Genomic DNA, 21,292 nt, shown 5'->3' on the forward strand with positions numbered 1-21,292 from the left:
TCCCCACCCAACAGCCCTGCCCCATTTTATATATATAAATATAAATTTTTATATATATATATATATATATATACACACACATACACATTTTGGTCTGTGCCTTTCCAAAAGCCAAGCTCACAGCAGGTGTCCCCTGTCTTCCTGGGGCCGTGCTGGCCATAAGCCTGGGAGGGATGGGGGATGCCCCCTCTGCCCCGTCCCAAGACAGTGAGGCTGTAGGTCGGCCTCTTCCTGGGCCCCCTCAAAGAAAGTGACCCCCACCACCCATGCTGGGTTTCCCCAGGCTCAGCTGGGGCTGATGCACTGTGGTGGGAGGCTGGGCTCCCTGCCTGGAGCTGCTGCCATCTCCGCGCCTTGCCTGCTTCCCCCTAGGAAAGGGGGACGCAGCCTGGCAGAGCCCCCAGGGGATGCCCGCTCAGCCACTGAGCTCCACCTGGGCTGCTTCGTTTGCCCAAATTGAGCTGACACCTTCTTTCCCAAAGGTTTTGGGAAAGGTCTGGTCAAAATTGTCTTGAGGTTGGGGGGCGGACCAGAGCGGTGGCTGCAGCAGAGGTGTCGGGCCAGCATCACTCTCCAGCTGTGGCAGTGGGGTGCAGGGGAGGTGGGAACACTCTTTTCTCTGGGTTAAAGGAGTTTTTCTGGCTGCCTTTAAATCGCTGCCCTGGGTTTGCCAGAGTCAGAAGGATGTACCCCGGGGGGAAGGCAGGGCGTGGAGAACCCGTGGCTGTGGCGGGTTGAAATAAGTTGGTCCATGCCTGTTTGCAGTGGGGAGAGATTTGTGACTCTGTCGGGGACAGGGAAGAAGTCCCCCATAACTGGAGGCTAAAGTGAGAGTCAGGTCTGAAGCAGAGCTTGTGCTCTCAGCAGGGATGGGAACGGCCCTGGAAGGTGTTAGCTGGGGATGCCGTGGCTCCATACGGTTCGAAGTGCTGGCCCTGTTGCTGATGTCCTGCAGGAGGTACTGGCTGGCGAGTCCGCTCCCTTTCCTGCACGAAACCCCATTTCCAAGGCACACTAGGCACTTGGCATCAGGCCCATGAGTCACACAGCTGTCCTCAGTGTGTTTGGAGAGAAGCAAAGGTCCCGAGTTCTCTGGGGAAGAGCGATTTCACTCGGGTTCTTCTTTTCCCAAATAATGTCTAACAGCGCTAAGTTCCACCATACCTTCCTTTGGCACCGATTCCCCAGTGAGCTCCGTCCCTGCCCAGTGTGCCTGCCTCTCCCCACTCCATTTAGGGAGCCTGGATCTGCTGGGAACAGATGTTTCCCATGCAAATGGCTGAATGCCACCCTCAGAGACTGCTACTTAAAGTGGGTGCTTTGACCCATGCTGAAACGGCTACAGGATTTTTGTAACTCAGGAGCTGAGCATAAATTGTACCTTTAAAGCAGAGAAGGCTGGCATCCATGCCAAGGTGTGTTTTGGATGCTGGGAAGCATTTCTGCTGCACCTTGGTGGCTTTTGGTACCGAACTTCAGGTTCATGGCTAGGTTGGCTTAGACCAGAGATGTATTTGCACAGATTCTGCTTTTGATGATTTTTTTTTTTAAACTGGTGGTCAAGGTGTGTAAACATCAGTGTTCATTAGTGATGGTAGCTTGCTTTTGGGGGTTTTCGTGCTGGAAAACGTGGGATTTTTTTCTATATAAAGCCAGTTGTCCTCCATCATGGGGGTGTTCTGCTAGGGAGGGCTGAACCTAGCCAGGGCAGAGAGGGGGTCACCTCAAAGAAATCTACAGAGATCCAAATGATTTCAAAGGTCGGGAAAGCCTCAGTGGGGGTCCAACAGCCCCCTCCCTTCAAAAAAATAGTACATCAGCAGGGAGTAAACCATGTCCATCAATAACAGTGATATATATATCTGCAGGACTGAACTCCCCAGCCCCCCTCCATCCTTACCCCACTGAGGTCTGCTCTGCATCCTCAGGCTGTGGCCATTGGCAACTCAGGAGAGCAAGTGTGGTACCCGTATGCCTTGTGTAACCCCCTTGACAACTGCGGAGCTTCTCTGGCTTTATATCCACGTATCCGAGAGGAAAATCTGGCTCCCTACCTCAGCATGAATGTAAATATATATTAAGTGCGATGTACCCATACCCAGGGGGTGTTCACAGGTGGAGGTTAGCAGGGGTGAGGAAGAATCAGGTCTGTGCTGGTGGGTTTTCTCACTGTCAGCATTTGTGGGGGGCGAGGTGCAACTAGTGGTGAGGAGGGGTCGGCGGGAGGGCTCAAGGCTTTCCTTTGACCTTTGGCTTTAGCGCAGGCGGTTAGGGAAGGAGGTTGGCACAAGCAGCACCGGAGCTGCTTGCTCTAGGAACGCTACATCATTTATAAAGTTACCAGGCTTTCAAAGTACCTAATTTTTCAGTTGCCGTTGGTTGCTTGATAGTTTTTCTCACTATTGAGACAACTTTTTCTATGTTTTCATTTCTTTTACCCCCTCCCCTTCCTCCAAGTGTTTGCAGTAGAAGCTCGTGAGCAGTTCAAATCCAGGCAAGTTATAGGCAGCTCTATCCACCTGGTGGCTTTTGTGAGTCTTGGCCAAACGAGTGGCCTGAGACCCGCTCCTGTGGGACCACGTCCGAGGGGGTGCTGATGCCAGTGACCCTGGTCCTTGTGGCTGTTGTTCAGCCACAGCTGCAGGGGATGAACAGACAGATAGATAGATGTCACCCACCTCAGGTCTGGAGATGGCTGATGGAGAGCGGGGCGATGGTTTGGGTCTCACGATGTTTTACCAGGACCCCAGTGCTGGGGTGCTGTGTGCTGCTGGGGCTCTGTCCTGAACCCCACGATGGCTTTGCTGGCCCTGGGGAGAAAACCTGTGGCTCAGTCACTGCAGTTTCATCACCTGGAGCGCTATGATAAAAGTGTGTGTGTGTGGGACCATTTGGGGACGGTGCAGAGGCCACGGCTGGCAGAAACTCCATCCATAGTTTTTCCCTTTGTGGGAAGCAGTCCTGGCTCTCCTGGCTGCAGGTACCTCTCCCTAAACAGGCATGTTTGGTGGGAGATGAAACCTCAGCCACCCAGTGTGAGCCCAGTGGCAGTGTGGCCCTTTGCATTCACACCCATGGTGACACCGCCATGGTGACCAAACCAGCCACTCTTTTAAGAACGCATCTGCTCTTTTCCTGGGCAAACAACCTCCGGAGGACAACGGGAGGGTGAAGGGTGGCATTGGACACTCTGCTTGCCTAAGGGGACAGGAGAGGGAAGCACCTGGGACTGCTCCAGGATGATGAGTATGAGCAAGGCAAGGCTGGCGGGGAGTGGGGCTGGGGCTCTTGGTGAGTAACTGTGCTGCTCCCCCCTGGGCAAGCACACTGACTGCAGCACTTGGCGGTCATGTTGCTCACTGCTCTTGGAGGAGTATTTCCAGAGCAAAAGCCACTAGTCCTCCTATTATGAATACCTGTGTGCTGGCTGCAAGGGCTGCCTCTCCATCCCCAGGCAGATTCAGAGCTTGCACCCAGACAGTTGGATCAGGCTTGGGCAGCAGCCACCAGAGCCGTTGCAAATGGAAGTGTTGAGGCCCTGGTGACGTGCAAAAGCCTTTTGTGGTCAGGGAGGTTCCCACAGCTGAGATGCTGCAGCCCTGCTGCACTGGGGAGCAATGGGGGGCTGTATCTGCAAAGGGCAGGGAGGAGTAACTCCTGCCTTCAGAGGCAGGTAAGCTGGGCATCGTCTGCAGGGTGGTGGTAGCCCAGTCCAGTACCCCAGCCCTGGAGCTGGTCCTCCGCAGAGCATCACCCTCTGCCATAGGAATGGTCCAGAAGCAATGTATTTCTGATCGGTCACCTCTTGCCTGAGCTGATTTTGGGGCACATGTAAACATTATAAATAAGAGACTAGAGACTGAACATGGACAAATATGAATTCAGTGGGCTCAGAGTGTTTTTAATGGATAATTTTAGGTTCACATTCTACAGTATTTATGTGACCTTTCCAGTTAAAAAAGCCAGTTTCCATGCAGAGTATATTCTCCTGGAGGATTTGTTTGACCTTCAGCACATTTTTATCTGCAGGATTTAATTACAGTGAAGCTAGAAATATTAAGCATTTGAAGAGGACTTAGATATGTAAGCTTAACTGTCTCCCCCACCAGTGATTTGGGGAAGGACGCCCGGTCGGGACAGGACTGGTGTGTGTGCCTTGCCTTGGGGCTCCTTGAGCTCTATAAAACTAAAGCCTGTGCTTAAGGCACTGCCTGCTCTGTGTCCTGAAGCCCCCTGTCCAGTGGAGTCCCATAGCAGGGACAGTCTGAAGAAAAATGGCTTTATGCCCAGTTTAACTGCCTGATGACCAGGGGTGCTTCTGACCTAGAAATAATTCCCAGCAAACACAGATTTTATCCTTTTTCATTTTTTATTTTAAGGAATAATGTTTTATTTAATTCTCCTAAAACAAAGTGATTGTCTAACATCCCCCCCCCCCCCCCCCCCTTATTTATTTATTTTTTTTACATCATACTTCACATCCAGTGGTAGAAGAGAAATGAGAATCCCCTGGCAGGGAGAAGGACGTTCATATGGAGAAGGGCTTGATTCAGGCTTGCAGCATCTCTGTCCTGGCTAGCTGTGTTGATCCCAGCAGCCTTGCTCCCGGTCAGTGCTGGCAGACGAAGCCATGTCCTCTTTGGCTGTTGCTGGTGCTTGGCGTACCCATAAGGAAAAGACTGGAAAGGCACCACTTCCGATTAAAAGCAAACCCCAAGCCTTGAGCCTTCTGCTCAAGTCTGCGTGCCAGCGACTTCTGTGTATATTTGCACCATATGGATTTTAACTCATGTCTTGATTACACAGCTCTTGTTACTGGAGAAAACTGGGTAGGTCTGCAGTGATTTATTGGTCACACTCCCATTGCAGAACAAGCAACTCCTTTTACTGTTGGCAGTTTTAAGCCCTTATCCCACAAACCCAAACATGTGTGTTTAGGGAGAGTCACCTCTGCTGGACCCCATGCAACAGCAGGCACATGAGGCAGGATGAGATGGGAGAGGCTGGGGCATCACTTTAAGATGCCCTGGGGATGCGGATCCCACGAGGCTACAGCTGGGCAAGTGGAACGGAGCACCACGGGTGCTGGTGGATTGCCTTTGTCTTTGCTCTCCAGACTTAACAGTTTTGCTGTGAGCTTTGGCTTGATGTGCTTGTCTGCGATAGCAGCATTTACAGTTATTCGCATCAAAAAGCATGATGTGTGTTGATGTGACAGACATGTCGTAAATACCAATTCAGCTTATACTCACATTGGCCTAAACCACGTGGGAAATGTCATGGTTTCCTGCCGAGCGCATAGTGAGCCCTGAAATACAAGTGCCTTCTCTTTTGTCTGCACTGGGGCAGCACAGCCATGTGGCAGGGAGAAAAAAAACCTGCGTGGGGCAGCGGCAATGAGGGTCTGGGTATTGCACAGGGCTTGTCATGAAATGGGCTGTGCCACTGGATTTGAAAGATGGTCAGACCAAAAGGCTTACACTTGGACCTTGGTTGGGCAGTTCCACCAAATTGCTTGCTGTCCCCCCTGTCTTTGGTGAAGCTGAAGTTGCGGGGTGGACTTTTCACCCTTCACATCACCCTCAGGGGAGGTGAGTGGGTAGAAAAACCTGTGTGGGCAAAACCAGGCTCTGGTCTTTGAGAGTGGCATGGTTCTTCTTTGAAGTCACCATGACCAGCAGATGGAGAGACCGTGTGTGTCCCACTGGCATCAGAGCAGCTTCCTCAGCATGGGGGATCCCTTTACAGCTACATGGGGTCCGAATGAGGATGCTGGGTAGCAGCATGAGAGCATACCAGCATGCCTTACTACTTGGAGTGTGTCCTCCACAAAAACACGTCAGGGAGAGGAGTTGGGAGTAGCTGTCCCATGGATGGGGTGTTACGGATAGTCAGAAGCCTGTGACCTTGCATCGTGGGGGGAGATTTTCTGCCTTTCCTGTCTTTGAATTAACGGCTGGTAAAAGAGCAAGATGTTCCAGGCTGATATATGTAAGACACCATGAATTTTGTCATGAGCTGGTTTACGTCTTCCATGGTAAAACCAGCTGCATTCGGTCTTTTAAGGCTCTTTATTCCTAGTACAGCATGTTGCAAGGTACACAGAGGCACAAAGATGTCTCTGAAAATCAGTTATCCTTATCAGTTATCAGCAAGCATTCTGGGCCTCTGAAAAACGACCAAAGTTAGGAACTCCTGCTGGTGTAACCCACTGACCAAGGACCCCACCCTACGTCTCGAAGGATGCAGTTCAAGATGTGTAGCCATGCAGCTGCTTTTTCCTTTTACTGGCACATGTATCTGAGCAGCCCCCTGAACTCACCGTGTTGGAGGGGAGCCTGATGTACGTGGTGGTGGGGGGAGCATACCAGTGGGCTGGCTGGTGCACCGCGTTTAACTTTTGGCTGAGTGGACTAGAGGAGGAAGCATTGGGCAGCAGAGTGTTTTCATGGAGGTCGATACTGAAAAATCTTAAACCGAAGCTCGATCCATTCCCAGAAATGGCTGAAAACGAAACCCAGCCATTTTTCACTGTTTTTACAGCAGGTTTTGCTCTTCGCTTTTCTGTCATCACCAGCTATTGGTTCATTCATACATTTTGTGAGCTCATTCTTCTGCTTTGGTACTTGTGCTGATACTTCAGGTTTTCAGGATGGGGAGCACGGAGACTTGCTGTGGTGTTCGGTGGGTGGGGGGAGAGTGGGGCAGGAAAGGCTGAGTCTCAGCATAGGAGCCTGGGGTGCAGCCTGTGCCCTCGAGCAGGGGACAGTGAGGGGACAGGTCTGGCAGGGTTGAAGCCAATGGGAGGAGAGGACCTGCTCACAACAGGTCACAGGCTCAAGTGGTTTTCTGAAGGAAGGTGGAAGGGCTCGGGTCTCCCTTCCCCTCCAGGTTGCTGTGGTGTTGGCCTATGCTGGTGCCACCCAGGTCTCCACCATCAGAGGAATGAGAACCTTCCCGAGAGCTGTGGCATTGGTTTTGGTCCCAGTTTTTGGGGAGATGGTAACGTTCCCCACAGAATTTCATTCATTTCCTCCATCCTGCCTTGGTGAAGAGAGAGGAGGGGAGCAGGAGGGAAAAAAATAGAGGCAAAGTCTAGGGCTGCCTTGTTCCAAAGCTGGTCATCCCAGGGAGCTGCATGCCAGCTGTGTGCTGGGAACTGCTGGGCACCAAGGGGCTCACAGGAGCTCAGCTGTCAGCAGTAGAGCATGAAATAACATCCACAGGCCAGGAAAAGGGATGGTCGCACATGGAGGGGCCAGGCTTTAGTCCTGGAAGAGGTGCCAAAGTTAAGGGGTTGTGTAGGTGGTGATCAGCTGGGGGTGGGGCGTTTTGTAGGCGCAGCAAATCCTCTCCTTGGCCAGGGAGGGAGGCGATCACCCTGGTTACATTCATCCGATGTACTGTGAGTAACTGACCTTTTATATAGCACTGGGAAAGAAGGGTCTGAGTTTCTGAGGTGCCAAATATCCAGTGCTCCCATGGGTTTCAGTCAAACCCACATTTGTGCAGTGCCTTTGCAAATCGAGCTCTTACAACCTGAGGAGTAGTTAGGGGCTTTGCCTACCTGGAGTGACCAGCTCCATCTTGCGCTGCAGCTCCTTGCTGGAAAAGCTGGTGGAGATGCTGCTCACAAGAACTGAATGCATGTCCACGCAGGAAAGACCTGCTCTGCTCTTGGTGCTCCTCATTTCAGATGCAGGCAGGAGCAACGTCAGCCCAACTTGTTGATCCAATTTGCTACGTCCCTGCATATCCCATCACTGCATGCTCTTTTTCTGAAGTCAAGTCAACACTATCTGGAGCTCCTCTGACAAAATGAGCCTCTCTGCTGGTCAGTCATGGTTTTATTTATATGTTCTTTTCTTTGATTAGAAAGGAAACTGAAAAAGGACTTGCATTTCCAGTAGCTGTATCTCTAGTAGTTAAAATTTTTTAAGCAATACTCATATCCCTGTGTGTGCCTCTAAACTATCCATGTATTTGTTCAGCTTTTTCAGGTCTGAGTGTGTGAAATATCTCTAAAGAAGATAGCTCTGTAAGTGATGGTGTAAATGCACTGTTTGTATGTATTCTAAAGTTTAAATAGATTGTACATATGGGATTGTAAATGAACTGTAAACAGCAATCTATATTTTCTTGAATATATTATATAGCAGTATATATTTGTTAAATAAGTATTCTTGTATACTCTTCAATAATCTTTTTAATATTTTGTACAGATAAGTTTATTAAATATTTTATTGATAAATAGATCTCTGCAAGATTTTTTTCTTTTGAAGAGTTGTGCCTCTGTCCTGAAACCAGACAGCTCATTTCAGAGCAGCTTTCCTAAGTCACCTTTACTTCCTGGGCTACCTAAGGTGCTAAAACCCAAAATGAAAAAGCCATTAATTCTAATTAATTAATTAAATTAATTAATTTTAAACTGCCTTCCTTGGCAACCTCAGGTATTTTCCAAGAAAAAGAGTTGCAGAACAGTGTGTGTTTGCCATGGCTTTATCATCAAAATGTACATCCCTTTTCTTCCCTTGTGTTTCTGAATAGAGTTCACCTGTCTTGACTAGTAGCTACCTAGCTCCAGCCAGCCAAACAGGATTCTCTCTGCTGCCTTGAATAGACAGCTTTAGAGGCTCAGAAACATTGAATTGGGGGGGATAAATATGAGAGCTGGAAGAACATTCCCTGCTCACATCACGCTTTTGATGACACAAAGCTAGCCTGACGGGTTTGGCTTGAGCACAGGACTCTGACCCTGCAGGAGCCCGGCTCGCCGTGGTCCCCGCAGAGGGAGCCCAAGGCAAGGGTCTGCTGGAGGGATGAGGGAGGAACCCGATGTGGTTAGGTCTGGTGAAAACATCCCCTTAGGAAATGAGGAATTTCAAAATTTGAGAAATTAAGAAATACCTAGAAAAAATGTAGTAGAGAGATTTTTTCCTTCAAATCAGGTCTGGTAGTTTCATTCCTGTTGGGCATCACTGGTGCACATGATACATTTCCTAATACTTGAGAGATTATGCTGCTATTACCACCTCAGCAAATGTTTTGTTAAAGATTGCTTTTAACTGACTATCGTTTTTTATTAGTTTGTTCTTCCTTCTTTCAAATTTCTTTTTTTGTTTGTTTTTTTTTTTTGTTTGTTTGTTTTTTTTAAATAGCTTAATAAAGCACCCTGGGAAATGACATCCTTTTGCATTTCTAGTAGGTGGACTTTAAAATTATGGGACACCCAGAAAGCAGGGAATCTGTAAGATTAGATTAATGTTCAGGAATGGGCTGTCAAATAGCTATACGGCCTTTTTCTCATCTGCTTTCACTAGGACATCATAGTGGCAAACCCAGAAGTTTCAGGGAGAGTGAGTTGCTTTGGCATGTGCTCCTGCAGTGGACATCACTAAAGTGCCTTGGAGACAGTGAGTGAAGGCAATAGGGTTATGACTGCCTCCGCTACATCCCTACTGCATACAGTACTGTGAACATGCAGGTGTGGAGTAAGGCATGTTTGGAAGCATGGAAGAAGTCTTCAGTGCATCAGGCATGTGTTTCAGTCATAGCAGAGCACTCCCAGTTTTCAAGACCCAGAAAAAACACATGGAGAACTGAAAAGAGAGGTTTACCTGAGGGACTTAAAAATTATTTCTTACAAGACTGGTATTTTCTAGGCTGTCCCTTAATCTTAGGCACACCCACAAATACAAGGCTAAGCTGGGGAAGGCATGGTGATTTCTATTCCCAGTGGCACCTGGAGTGATGGACCAAGCGTGAGCCACCTTTTGGGCAGTATCCTGCATCCTCACATGCTCCTTTACTGTCACATTGGCTGAGAGGGCTTTTGGCACAAGTTCTCTGGCTAGGTGCGTGGAGGGAGACAGGATAGCCATTGCCCCCATGCCCCCCTGCCCACTCTATGTTCAGTTTTAGAGGAAAATATTATTGTTATTTTCAACAAAACATTGAAGGGGGAGAGCAAATGGTTATCCACAGGAATCCCATCGTGTCTTCACTGAAATCAACAGGAGCAGTAGGTTTGCCTTTGGTGGAGTGGAGGCAGTTTTTTAGTTCATGTACTAACACAGCACTTCAGACTTCTGTGATTTGCAGCATAAACAAGTTAATCCTCATACATATTCTGAAAGCTGAGCATTGTCATGGTCAGTTTGTATGTGAGAGAAATCAGAGGCACAGCAAAGGCAGGTGAGAAGAAAATGCAGGCCATTACTGAAACAGGGCAGAGTCTCACTCGGGCACCTAGTGAATTAACCCTACAGCAAATGCCTGAGCCCCTTATGGAGTAAAAAAAATTAGTTGGCGCCTGCCAGCACCTCCAGAGGGAGATCTGGTACCCCGACAAGCAGATACTAAGTTAGACCAGACAGGGAATTTAGACAACTATTTTGGGAGTACAGCCTTACAAATTGGGGGTAAGTCAGGTGGGCCAGCTCAGCTTTGCTTTAACACCAGTTTTCCTCTTAGCATCTAATCCAAAGTCCAGTGAAACTACTTTTAATGTCTATGTTAATGTAAATAGGTTTTGGACCAGGCTCTAGCATCTGCTTGAGGCTTACCTGAAGCCTCTCATGTACCATCCCACTCAGTCCTCCACAATGCAGCAAGTTCAGAAGATGCTTGGGGACATCACTAGGACATGTTTGCTGTGAGGCTCAGCTGCAGTCCCAGAGTATTCTAGTACGAGAATTTCATCTTATTTTCAATAACTGATATTAGGCAGGCAGGTTTTCATTACTATGAAAACTTAAATCCTCATTATCACAAAGTGCTTAATTCCATAGGAATCCAGCTGCATTGGACTGTCCTGTTTTGGTGCAAACTAGAAGGCGATACGAGGATAAAAGGAAACTCCTGTCTTGCATGTAATATTTTTGTAGTGAAGCTCTTTGTTCATGTCATGTCACCTCTGTTGCCCTAGTCTCAGTTAACTGATCATTTGGGTCTCCCTAAGCCTGCGTGCAATCCTATTGACTTTATTGAGGCTATACTAGGGCTGTAGTTGGAGTTACACATTCCAGTTTGCTCTGGATGCTTCAAAACCTGGTGTGGTTTTTTTGTTTGGTTTTTGTTTGTTTTGTTTTTTGTTTTTGTTGGTTGGTGGGTTGTTTTTGGTTTTGGTTTTTTCTTGGTTTTATTTTGTAGGTGAAAATACAGGTTCCTTCCTAATAAACACTGATGAGTTGCAGTATGATGAGAGCAGATGACATTAACACCCCGAAACATTTATATTCTGTAAATGCTATTCCTTGTTTCCAACAAGTTAGATCGGAAGAGCTGAATCCTTATAAATTTTTCAAGGTGCCTCTTAGGGAAAAGGAGTAGCTGAGTCCTGACACTGGGAAAGCCTGTTTTTCTCAGTTCCAAGCCACCTCATCTTCATACGTAAGGATTTCTCTTAATACATGAAGCACAGCGTCTTTTAGAGCTTGGGGGCTTTCAGGTGAGTTTGTTGAAGATGTTCATAAACTGGAGGAGTGGGGGCATCCCCCACCGCCTGTTTCATTGTGAACTGCTTCAGATACATTGGCAAAAAATCTTCGAGTGTCTGACTGGCAAACACTGCAGTCAGGTACAGACTGAATCAGCATTTTAACATTCTGCATTTTATTAGCTGCTGCAAACTACTTTCCACAACACAATTACTTTCCTGCAAGCATGTTCCTGCAATAGATGGAATGGAAAAACCTAGTCCATTTACTATCAGCTTCAGTACTTGAAAACAGTCTTTAATTCTCTCCCTGCTTGTCCCATCTGAGCATGCATGTTAGCCTGTTTCATAACTTCTGCATGATGCTACTGAGAGCAAAGATCGCTTCTGGCAGCTGGCTTGTAGTGTTACTGCTGTATCTGCTGCTTGTACTCAAACCCCATCAGCTGTTCCAGAAATACATGTTGTTTTAATAGTTCCTGGTCACTCACAAACGCTCTCTGGATTCTTATTTTGTAAATGTGCCAGGAAAGAGAACATTTGTCTCCAAGTGAAGAGCCTCAGAAACATAGTGTAGTTGGGAGTCTGAGTGTGACCTGTGACACAGAGTAAAACAAGTCTCTTGGGTCTAGTAAGTTTATCCAAACCCAGTAATAGTTTGAGTGACTTTATTCATGATAACATTGAACATGTTGTTTAAAGTCTTTGCTCACAATTAGCTAGACCAAAGAAAGGGACAGGCAGTAGATGCATGTATAAACCCATTTTCTGTAAAATAAATACGTAAATGACCTCAGCTGCAGAGAAGAGATTATCTGTTGTGGCTCATGTATGCAATCTGTCTCCTGTGAGTTAAGAAACTGGTGTTTAGGTTGGAGTCCAGCTCCAAATTCTTCACCATAAACACTGCGCAAACACTCATCAAGCTTCCTGATGGGACAAACCTCACTAATCCAGACGCTCTATAGCTCGTTCAAAGCAGCAAACATGGAGCTGGAGGGAGCAAGGGGAAACACTGATTATTTTGGAGTGGTATAATGGATAAAAATGCTTAAGTGAGTCAGGTGCCTACCACCCACTGATTTTCTCTGCACTTGGCAGATGTCTACATTGCATGTGAAATCTGGGGTTTGGCAAGTATTTTTGCAAATTTTGTACACATGAAGTAATGAAGAAGGTGAACTAGAGACTAAACAAGTTATCAAAATAAAGAATCAAGTTACATTTTACCATAAATGTCTTTATTTTTGTTACTGGATTTGTGTACTTTTTCATAAAAGGTATAGATCTAGCAAAACACTTGAACACGAGTCAGTCATTGAAGATAGCAGGATTACTCGTGTGGTGAGAATTAAGCACAAATGTGAATGACAGAGATTAGGTGCTACTGCATACAGTCAATTCATTTGTGATAGGTTTCCCCACAATTCTAGAACAGTCTAAAACAGGCAAGACCACACTGTATTTTCGTGGTAAATAAGCACATTTGGACCACAAGCACTTTTGACACTCTTTGCCTGGTGTCACGGTGAACACCATGGGCTTCAGAGGAGCTAGATTCTCCTTGTTTGAGATCTGCCTCCCTGATGAAATACAGCTGTGACAACTAGACCCGTGCTTTTCTGCAATGAAGAGAGCAGCAAATTTTCACATCTTAGCCTTACAGCAACAGCTTCTAGGAAGAAGGTAGCAACTGAATCAATATAGTTTTGATAATATTAGAGAAAATTCATTTAAGAAAATCATAAGGCATTATCCTGCAGTAGATCTGGTCATCACTGACCAGATGTAATCTCAGGTTAGGTCTTAATGCAGTCAGTAGGATCTACTGTAATGGATTAACATTTGTATAAAAGGCATACACAAGTCAAATACAAGTATTGCTAAATTAATTCCTCATACAAAGTATACGAATAATGCACTGTAAACAACTGCTTCTCATAGGTGCTTCAGTTTCCAGACTTTAATAGTTGCTTGTCATCTTTGGTTAATGCACGATCTTTTCTGTCCTCAGGAGATCCCACTACAACAGCTGAACTTTTTACAGATTGAGTCCTTGCTTGATTACCTGATTCCATATACTTTGAAAAACAAATGCTTAGTTCAACCAGATCAATGTGTAAACCAAAACAACCAAGTGAACTGTATTTTTTATGTTGCTAACATACAAACAGGTGCATATGTCTGTATATACGTGTGCATATATATATCCACATATGTGAATGCCCCCACCTCACTCTGCCCCAGGGAGCACCTAGGCCAACAGATGTATTTGGCATCTGCTGTAAGGCCATCCAACAGGAACAACAGAAGATGCCAACATCTGTGGGCTATTTAAACACACACAGACTCGTTCAACTGTGGGTTCCTAAAGTGAGAACAAGAATCGTTTTGATCATGACTGAATATGGCCCTGTAAAAAGAAGGGAAGTCCCATGACTCTCCAATAAACAGAATCAGTTGCATGGGCACAGTCCTGTCACTTTGAATGTATCTGGCTCCTCCCCACGCTGCTGCAACTGCGGTCGCAGCACTTCTGCCTCAAGCATCAGTATCTGTTTATTATGTGGCAGTGTAATCTGAAAAGCCACTGGCTAGTCTCAAAAGCTAAACCAGTTTCTGATGCAAAGGTCACTTAAATCCACTGTCTGTCCGCAGGTTTGAAAACTAGTCCAAAATATCCAGGAAGTGAATTCTACTACAAATTGCCCTAGATATTAGTGAAAGATTCAAGGGTGATTAGGAGAGAAGTGGAAGGTGTGTATGTAATTGTCTAAGAAAACCCAGGAATTAATTGGTCATTCTACATCACATTAAAACTGTTAATAAAACATGTAAGTTAGATAGCCAATGCATCATCTAAATTCATCTGCTTGCAAGGGCAGGACTTCCCCTGACTATATTCTGTAGTGTTTCGCTTATTTATAAATGTCTCTATGAACTCCACAGGGAGACTATTTCACAGGTTCAAGGCTAGAAAGCTTTTCCTGATTACACTTGGCTCTGTTCCTTTCACTTACATTATTTTTCATTTCTAGCTATTGCCTGTAACTTCTTCTGTTACCACAACTGGTAGGATGTCTTATTCTAGTTTTCTGCCACCTGTAAAGGAGAGGGATGAACAACTGTGAGGAACAGTCTACTTGTCCGCAATGTGCTATAGCAAGGATCTGGTTCTCAACAGTAACATTTCATGACATTTCATGGGTGCAATCACAGGAGAGCAACAGTCATCTCCTCATTGTGGGCTTATCTAATTTGTGGCTTGGCAGAAAAACTTATACTTCAGTCCTCAGGGCAAAGAACTGCAATCTACGCATGCATCAAAACTGGTTTAATTCCTCAAAGTTGCTGAGCAAGTACTGTTCTCATGGACTTCATTAGGAGAGCTAGGCCACCTATAAGTAGTTATATATGGATTCTGAAATCTATTTTAACCTTTTAATACTGGCACTTTTGATGAGTGTCCTTTACTTTCTCTACAGTTAATCAAAATATAAAACAGTTGGCAATATTCCAGACAAGAGCTCTGTATGTGTTCACTGAGTGGCCACAGTTACCTTATGGGTATTTTTAATAACCTGTGGAGTCCTGGCAGCACCCTAAACCTCTTCTGAGACTTTGGAGAGACTGCACACCTCATCTACACACCTCTCTTGCACTCATCCTGACCTTTGATTGATCACCAACCCCCTCTGGCCTGGAGGATACACTGTTAGGGTTGTCCTGGAGCCTTGGGCTGTTCTGGCTGTCACGCACCAGGGTTACATGGACGGATGAGACATATGGAGAGGGTCAGGTCTTTCACAACATACCAGGATCCACTGTCAGGATCCGTCCCCAGGGAGATTTTTATCCATACAGAGTAGCCTGGTATTTCTTTCCAAGGCAAGCCAGCTGGGATGCCCTAAACACATCCCTGGCAGTTTCCCAGCAGATGAGTGAGGTGACAGTAACTCAGGTACACTTGTAGCCAGTGAATCTAGTACCAGTGTTGTCTAGAGTGCTAGCAGACAATAAATATTCCACCCTCTGCCAAGTCCTGCAGAGTCTTCAAGATGCAGGATGAAGGTACATCACCACTGAATCAATAAAACTATACTTTGGACCAGCCAGTCTCTCTTCAGCTTTCTCTAAAACATGTCAATAGAAAACAAGCCATAATCTATAATAAACAGAAAAAAATAGGACAGACTCTCTCACAAAAAATTACATGTTCACAAAATAATTACATAATTTTCGTGTTGATCACTGAATCTATGTTTATAATTTGGTCAGATCATCCTGTAACCAGTCTGTAATCATGGCAGCCATCTCCTTGCTGGCATCCAGCACAAAGGCATGGCGGAGCCCTTTCTCACAAAGTCGAATGTCCCCATCTGGAAAATCCATTTTGATCTCATCGTAGTAGTGCTGTGGACACCAGCTGTCTCCAGTTCCATAGTAGAAGATCAGCTAGAAATCAAAGCATATCATCAAATCATTAATTCGAAAAGCTGCTGATGAAGCAACCAATATCCAAACAAAGAGCACTGAATTATTTGGAAATAAGTGATGCTTCATGATTCAAGATATACAATGCGGAATAGCAAACTGGTAGTTCTTGGTTGTTTCCAAGCCTGCAATTACGATGAAGCCAATTAATTGCTCTTTGACTCATTTTCTTAATCTGTAAAACTGTGAAACACAATACAGGCTTAACTCTGAAAACAAGAGATCTGCTGATGGAATTTTGGCTGTCTTAAAAAATTGATTATGGATCAAAACTTTTCGCTGTCCATGGAGTCCATCCCTAACAAGCAAGCTGCTGTGTTTTCCCTGGCTATTAGCTGTTTTCTGTGTTAGCTTTCTAGCTATTTAATCAAATAGCAAAATTACCAGTAAACTTGATGCTATGTCTCAGTTGAAGGGGCTAACCGTTATGGCTTGCTTCTGGATATAAACTAAAAGAAAGTAGGAGGTTACTCCACATTTGCGAGTAGCTTAGTCTTACTGGCATCTGTTAGGTGCGATCTCAAACCACCTGCCTGGTTGGGGCCTTAGGTGGAGGAGGATCTATTTTTCTTAACCTCGGCGTTAGATTCACTTGCCCATGTTAGAATAACAGCAACTATGGTCATTCTGAGAAGCAAAACTTTTTTTGCTTGGAGAGTTTTATATTCATAGAATCTTAGAAACACAGAATCATGGAATACTTTGGGTTGGAAAGGTCCTTTAAAGGTCATCTAGTCCAACCCCCTGCAATGAGCAGGGACATCTTCAACTAGATCAGGTTGCTCTGAGCCCCGTCCAACCTGACATTTAGTGTTTCCAGGGATGGGGCATCCACAGCTTCTCTGGGCAACCTGTGCCAGTGTTTCACCACCCTCATCATAAAAAATGTCTTCCTTATATCTAGTCTGAATCTACCCTCTTTTAGTTTAAAACCATTTCCCCTTGTCCTACTGCTGCAGGTCCTGCTAAAAAGTCTGTCTCCGTCTTTCTTATAAGCCCCCTCTAAGTATTGAAAGGCTGCAGTAAGGTCTCCCTAGAGTCTTCTCCAGGCTGAACAACCCCAACTTTATTCTCTCTTTGTGAAGTGCTGCCCGTATAAAGCACAGGCACCTCCTGGAAATCAATGAGCAATTTTCTTTTGTGTTGTAATGTGGAACTAAATTTCTATCAAAGTCCATTTTGTTTTGATCTTGCCCTAATAGCCTTGTTCAATGACATACATGAAGCAGGTGCTACAGGGACCACCTAAACACAAAAGTCATAAATTCCAGGCAAATACCACATTCAATGAAGTGTTTTTTCTCTCTGTTAGAAACACTGAATGTCACTCTTTCCCAAGTCATCATTTCCCCCTGTTTTCATCTCAACTTTGCATGCTATAACTATGTTTTTCAATTTTCATAAAGTATTTGAACAGAGAGTGGTTGTCTGGGAGAGAGTAAAAACCTATGGATTTAAAACTGCACAGGAACAAGATTAATGACAAGGATTCTTTATACTGAAATATCTGAATGCAGGTACCAGAAGGATGTTTGACTGCTCAACATATCACACACATAGCTTGGTCCAATTCCATTACTCTCATTTGTTTCGTATTTCATTTCTGTACTTCAGTGAATAATTGAGCAATGCTAACATAAATTAGGGGACAAGAAGTTTTCCTTTCATCACAAAAATCTTCAATTCCATCATTTTTGTAGCCATGTGGAACATAAAGAAATGCACCCACTGGGGCAGAGGTGGGCTAAGAGCCCAGACTGCATTTCACAAAATGTTACAAGTTTTTGTCTAACTCACTTTTCCCTTGTTGAAGCATACAAAAATCTTGGACATTATTACTGGCTGCATTCAAAATACATCTCAGTTGCACAGACACCAACCCAAGTTATACTTCTATGTATATGTAAAACATAGAACATAAAGCATCCCATGTTAACAAACTTTATTGGTTTCCTTTGTCACTCACTAATTGCTGGAAACAAGGTATGTCGTTTGCTTTAGCAGAACATTTCTTTTGATCTCGCCCTCGATTCATAAATCACAGGATGTCACACTAGCAAAAATTCTTCAAAAAAGCCAACATAAAATGGCCAGCTGCATTAAGGCTTTCTGAAAGCCAAACATCTGACCAAATTATGTTTAACTCTGGGCTCCGTTACCAACAAATACAAAAATAAAGACTATGAAACTGAGGAGAAAAGAAATGGAACAACTCCAGTTTAATGGAGTAGTCCATGACATTTTCATAGGCTAGTCATAGAGTCTCATCGCATGATCACTTAGAAAAAGATGAAAAGTCATTTACACTTACAAAGGTGGATAAAATACTTGGCTTAGTCTGCATGAGCTGCAAAATGGGCTGTTCTCCAGGTAAGGTTGTAAACTTGAGAACTCACAGATTTGGAAATGCCTAAATAAAAGATTTATGTGCATTCTTAGCTTGCCTCCGGTATATTTGCATTGCGGTTTCATCTTTCACTGCATGATCCAAAGGATCGTTGACTCATTCAATCCACCGACAGGATGATGTTCAGCTGATGAGCTGCTATTTGATGATAGTATTTTTCGTTTAAAATTCTGTGTGTGGTCTGGAGATTTATTTACTACGTATTTCATGGTTTACAGACAGAATTTATTTTCTTATGTGCATTCCTCTGGCACACACCACTAGAGGATTTGCATGCTCGCATTTATTGATTTAGTTTTGCAACACCTTAGTGGCCATTACTATCTCCGTTTTGCAGATAGGGAGAGCAGAAATCAATGTCGAACTACATACATTAATCTGAAAGTATGTCGTGTAGTCTGAAACACCTACAGCTGGTTTTCCAGTGTGTATAGCATTACACAGTATTGACTATGCTCAAAGGATAGCACCCTGGACTTCATTTGTGGTGCTCTGAAACACTGTCTATCTGTCTGTAAAACAGATTTCAAGGTCACTCAGAAAAGTGACGACAAACTGTGACCATCCATGAAAAATGTTAATGACTTCACAAAGTTCATTCTTGGATACGAAGTTGAGGTGCCTCTACCATGAAGCTATCCATTTTTACTTCATATAGTTCCCTGTTTCTTTAGACAGGCATTTCACTGCTTCTGCCACAAATAAGGTAGGAGTGCTACACCCTGCTGTCTCCTTCATTGCACAGCTCTTTTGGTTAATGAAAGAGGAAAAAGGAAAAGCGATGTTTTAATGAAAGAAATTATGTATGCTTTTATGCATACATAAAAGGTGTCTGAATTAGGATCGGTGCTCTGTAACTTTGAAATGCTTGGTAATGCCGTATCAACTGGTTTTAGCAGAGCTTGTGTATACAGTCTGTGAGACTTCAAGGAAGTAAACCAAGAACCAGGTATTTCACATGTGACACCTAAATATATTGGCAACAGTGTTAGCACCTACAATTCTACTGCTTTAGGCCTCTGTCCCTCAAAAGTAATGGTGTAATTGAAAGAAGCAGCACTGTTAGCTTCTGTCCAAAACATGGGACACCCTCCTGCTGGGTGTCACACTGGGGGTGTCCAGTAAAGAAACTGGTGATTTAGTTTGGATCTATTGTGTGTTTTTGAAGCAAATGTCATGTTTGTCCAGATTTACCATGCTTTGGTTCACACTGTGGAGTAGTCTCAGAGTGTTTGAACTCTTTTCAACTGAAACTAAGGCAAAGATGCTCTTCAGGATCACACTTTGTGAACTCCAGTCACTAATGGACATTTGGTCCATGGATAAGACAACTGCTGGCTAAAGTAATAACCCTCTGAGATGCCTATACTGGGAACATCAGGGCCTCACCACTTGCTATTTATCTCTACGAATTCTCTTCTATTGTGCTGCTCCTGTTTTTAAGGCAAATGTAGCTAAAGGCACCTGTTGAGAACAGAAACAATAAGATTCTTGGAAACGTAGGTTCCATTCCAAGCAGAAAAGGGCAGAATATTTACCAGCTACTGGCCTTGCTGTCCAGTCATTTTCCCCGTCTTTCAAAGTATGACTTCTGCTTTGTCTCCTTCTGGTCTCAGGACTACTCTATCACTCTTTGGCTCATTGTTTCAGCTCTATTCTCCTTACCTAGTAATTTCCAATGTCCACTACTTCTGCTTCTTATTCTTGTCCCACATTCTTGCTCTGCCAAGTCTAGATTTTAGTCTTCTGGTTTCTCCATCCCATTCTGAGTCTCAATTTCGACCCTAGTTGCTTTTCCCCCCAGCGATTCTCCGCTTTTTTTGCAGTCTAAAAAAGTTCTTTTTTAGCAGCAGAACCTCTGTTCCCAGCCCTACTCCTCAAATATCTCTGAAACTATCAGTCATTCCTAGTGTCAGGGTTGGTTTCAGTTCAGCATAAATCCTTCTAAATACAGGTAACTGCACTGCAGTGTTTACATATTTACCAGGCATCCAAATTCCCAGCACACAGTCAGGAAAGATAAACTCAATAAAGCCATCAGTGCTTAGAAGGCTATTCAGTTGAAACAGCAGGTGTCTACTGTAAGGTGGGTGAAACTGCACTTCAGGCTCCACTAAGAACTCTGTTGCCTAAGTGTAGGCACCTACTGCCATCTAAGATGCTCTGGATATCCGAGGCACCTGCACATGACTGACAGGTATGACAGGCAGAATTTATAGGAGACCCACAACTTTCTGGCAAAACAGCTGGAGGCCAGATGGGGATATCTCACAGTGCCCCAAATCAAATCAGATGTCCGTGTTTAAGTGCCAAATTCCACCTTAACTTCTTCAATAGAGTTCTATTGACTCTAATGGGGTCATCCACACCTCTAATGCTTACTGCACCTGTAGATTCCTACAAGTAAACTCATAAAGCATGATCCAGGTGCCACACATAAACACTTGGTAGTGTTAGGTTAATGGTTGGACTTGATGATCTTAAGGGTCTTCTCCACCCTATGATCCCATGCAACTTAAGACTGATATGCTAGCGTATCCTGTTTGGTCTCCACTGCTGCTACAGGCAGCTTGTGTGTCTTGTGCCAGTCTTGGCTTGGGTAGATCAAATCCACCACCTCATACAGCACCAGAAGCCTACCTCTGGCCAAGCAAACAGAGCCTTTGGTTTTTCCTGCCGCCTCCTCCTCCTCTCTGTTCACCCCTCACTCACTAGCTCCCTCTGTATTACCTCAGCACTGGAATGGATATCTTCCTTCTCCAGGACAAGAATTCTTACCATAAGAAAACAACGCATTTTGCCCTGATCCTTATTTGTAGACATTGTAGAACCCTTTGGATTGAAATAAAAAATAAACAGTCAAGGAAGGATAGACACTTGTGTCATATATGCAACTAATGTTTGGGTACATTATAACGAACTAATTTTATAACAGGAAGATGTGGGGAACCTTA

At 44.7% G+C, this 21,292-nt stretch overlaps 1 protein-coding gene across 2 annotated transcripts in view; it reads right to left on the reverse strand.

The window, feature by feature from the left end:
- Positions 1–12,656: 12,656 nt before the first annotated feature.
- Positions 12,657–21,292, reverse strand: part of LDAH (lipid droplet associated hydrolase) — a 124,300-nt gene continuing 115,664 nt past the window's right edge. For both annotated transcript variants that reach the window (XM_040597517.1, XM_040597519.1), the window contains one exon: positions 12,657–15,892. In XM_040597517.1, the coding sequence (XP_040453451.1) occupies positions 15,701–15,892 (192 nt within the window). In that variant the 3' untranslated portion in view covers positions 12,657–15,700. The remainder of the gene's footprint in view (positions 15,893–21,292) is intronic.

This window comes from Falco naumanni, chromosome 6 (assembly GCF_017639655.2).
Source record: "Falco naumanni isolate bFalNau1 chromosome 6, bFalNau1.pat, whole genome shotgun sequence".
Classification (NCBI taxonomy): domain Eukaryota; kingdom Metazoa; phylum Chordata; class Aves; order Falconiformes; family Falconidae; genus Falco; species Falco naumanni.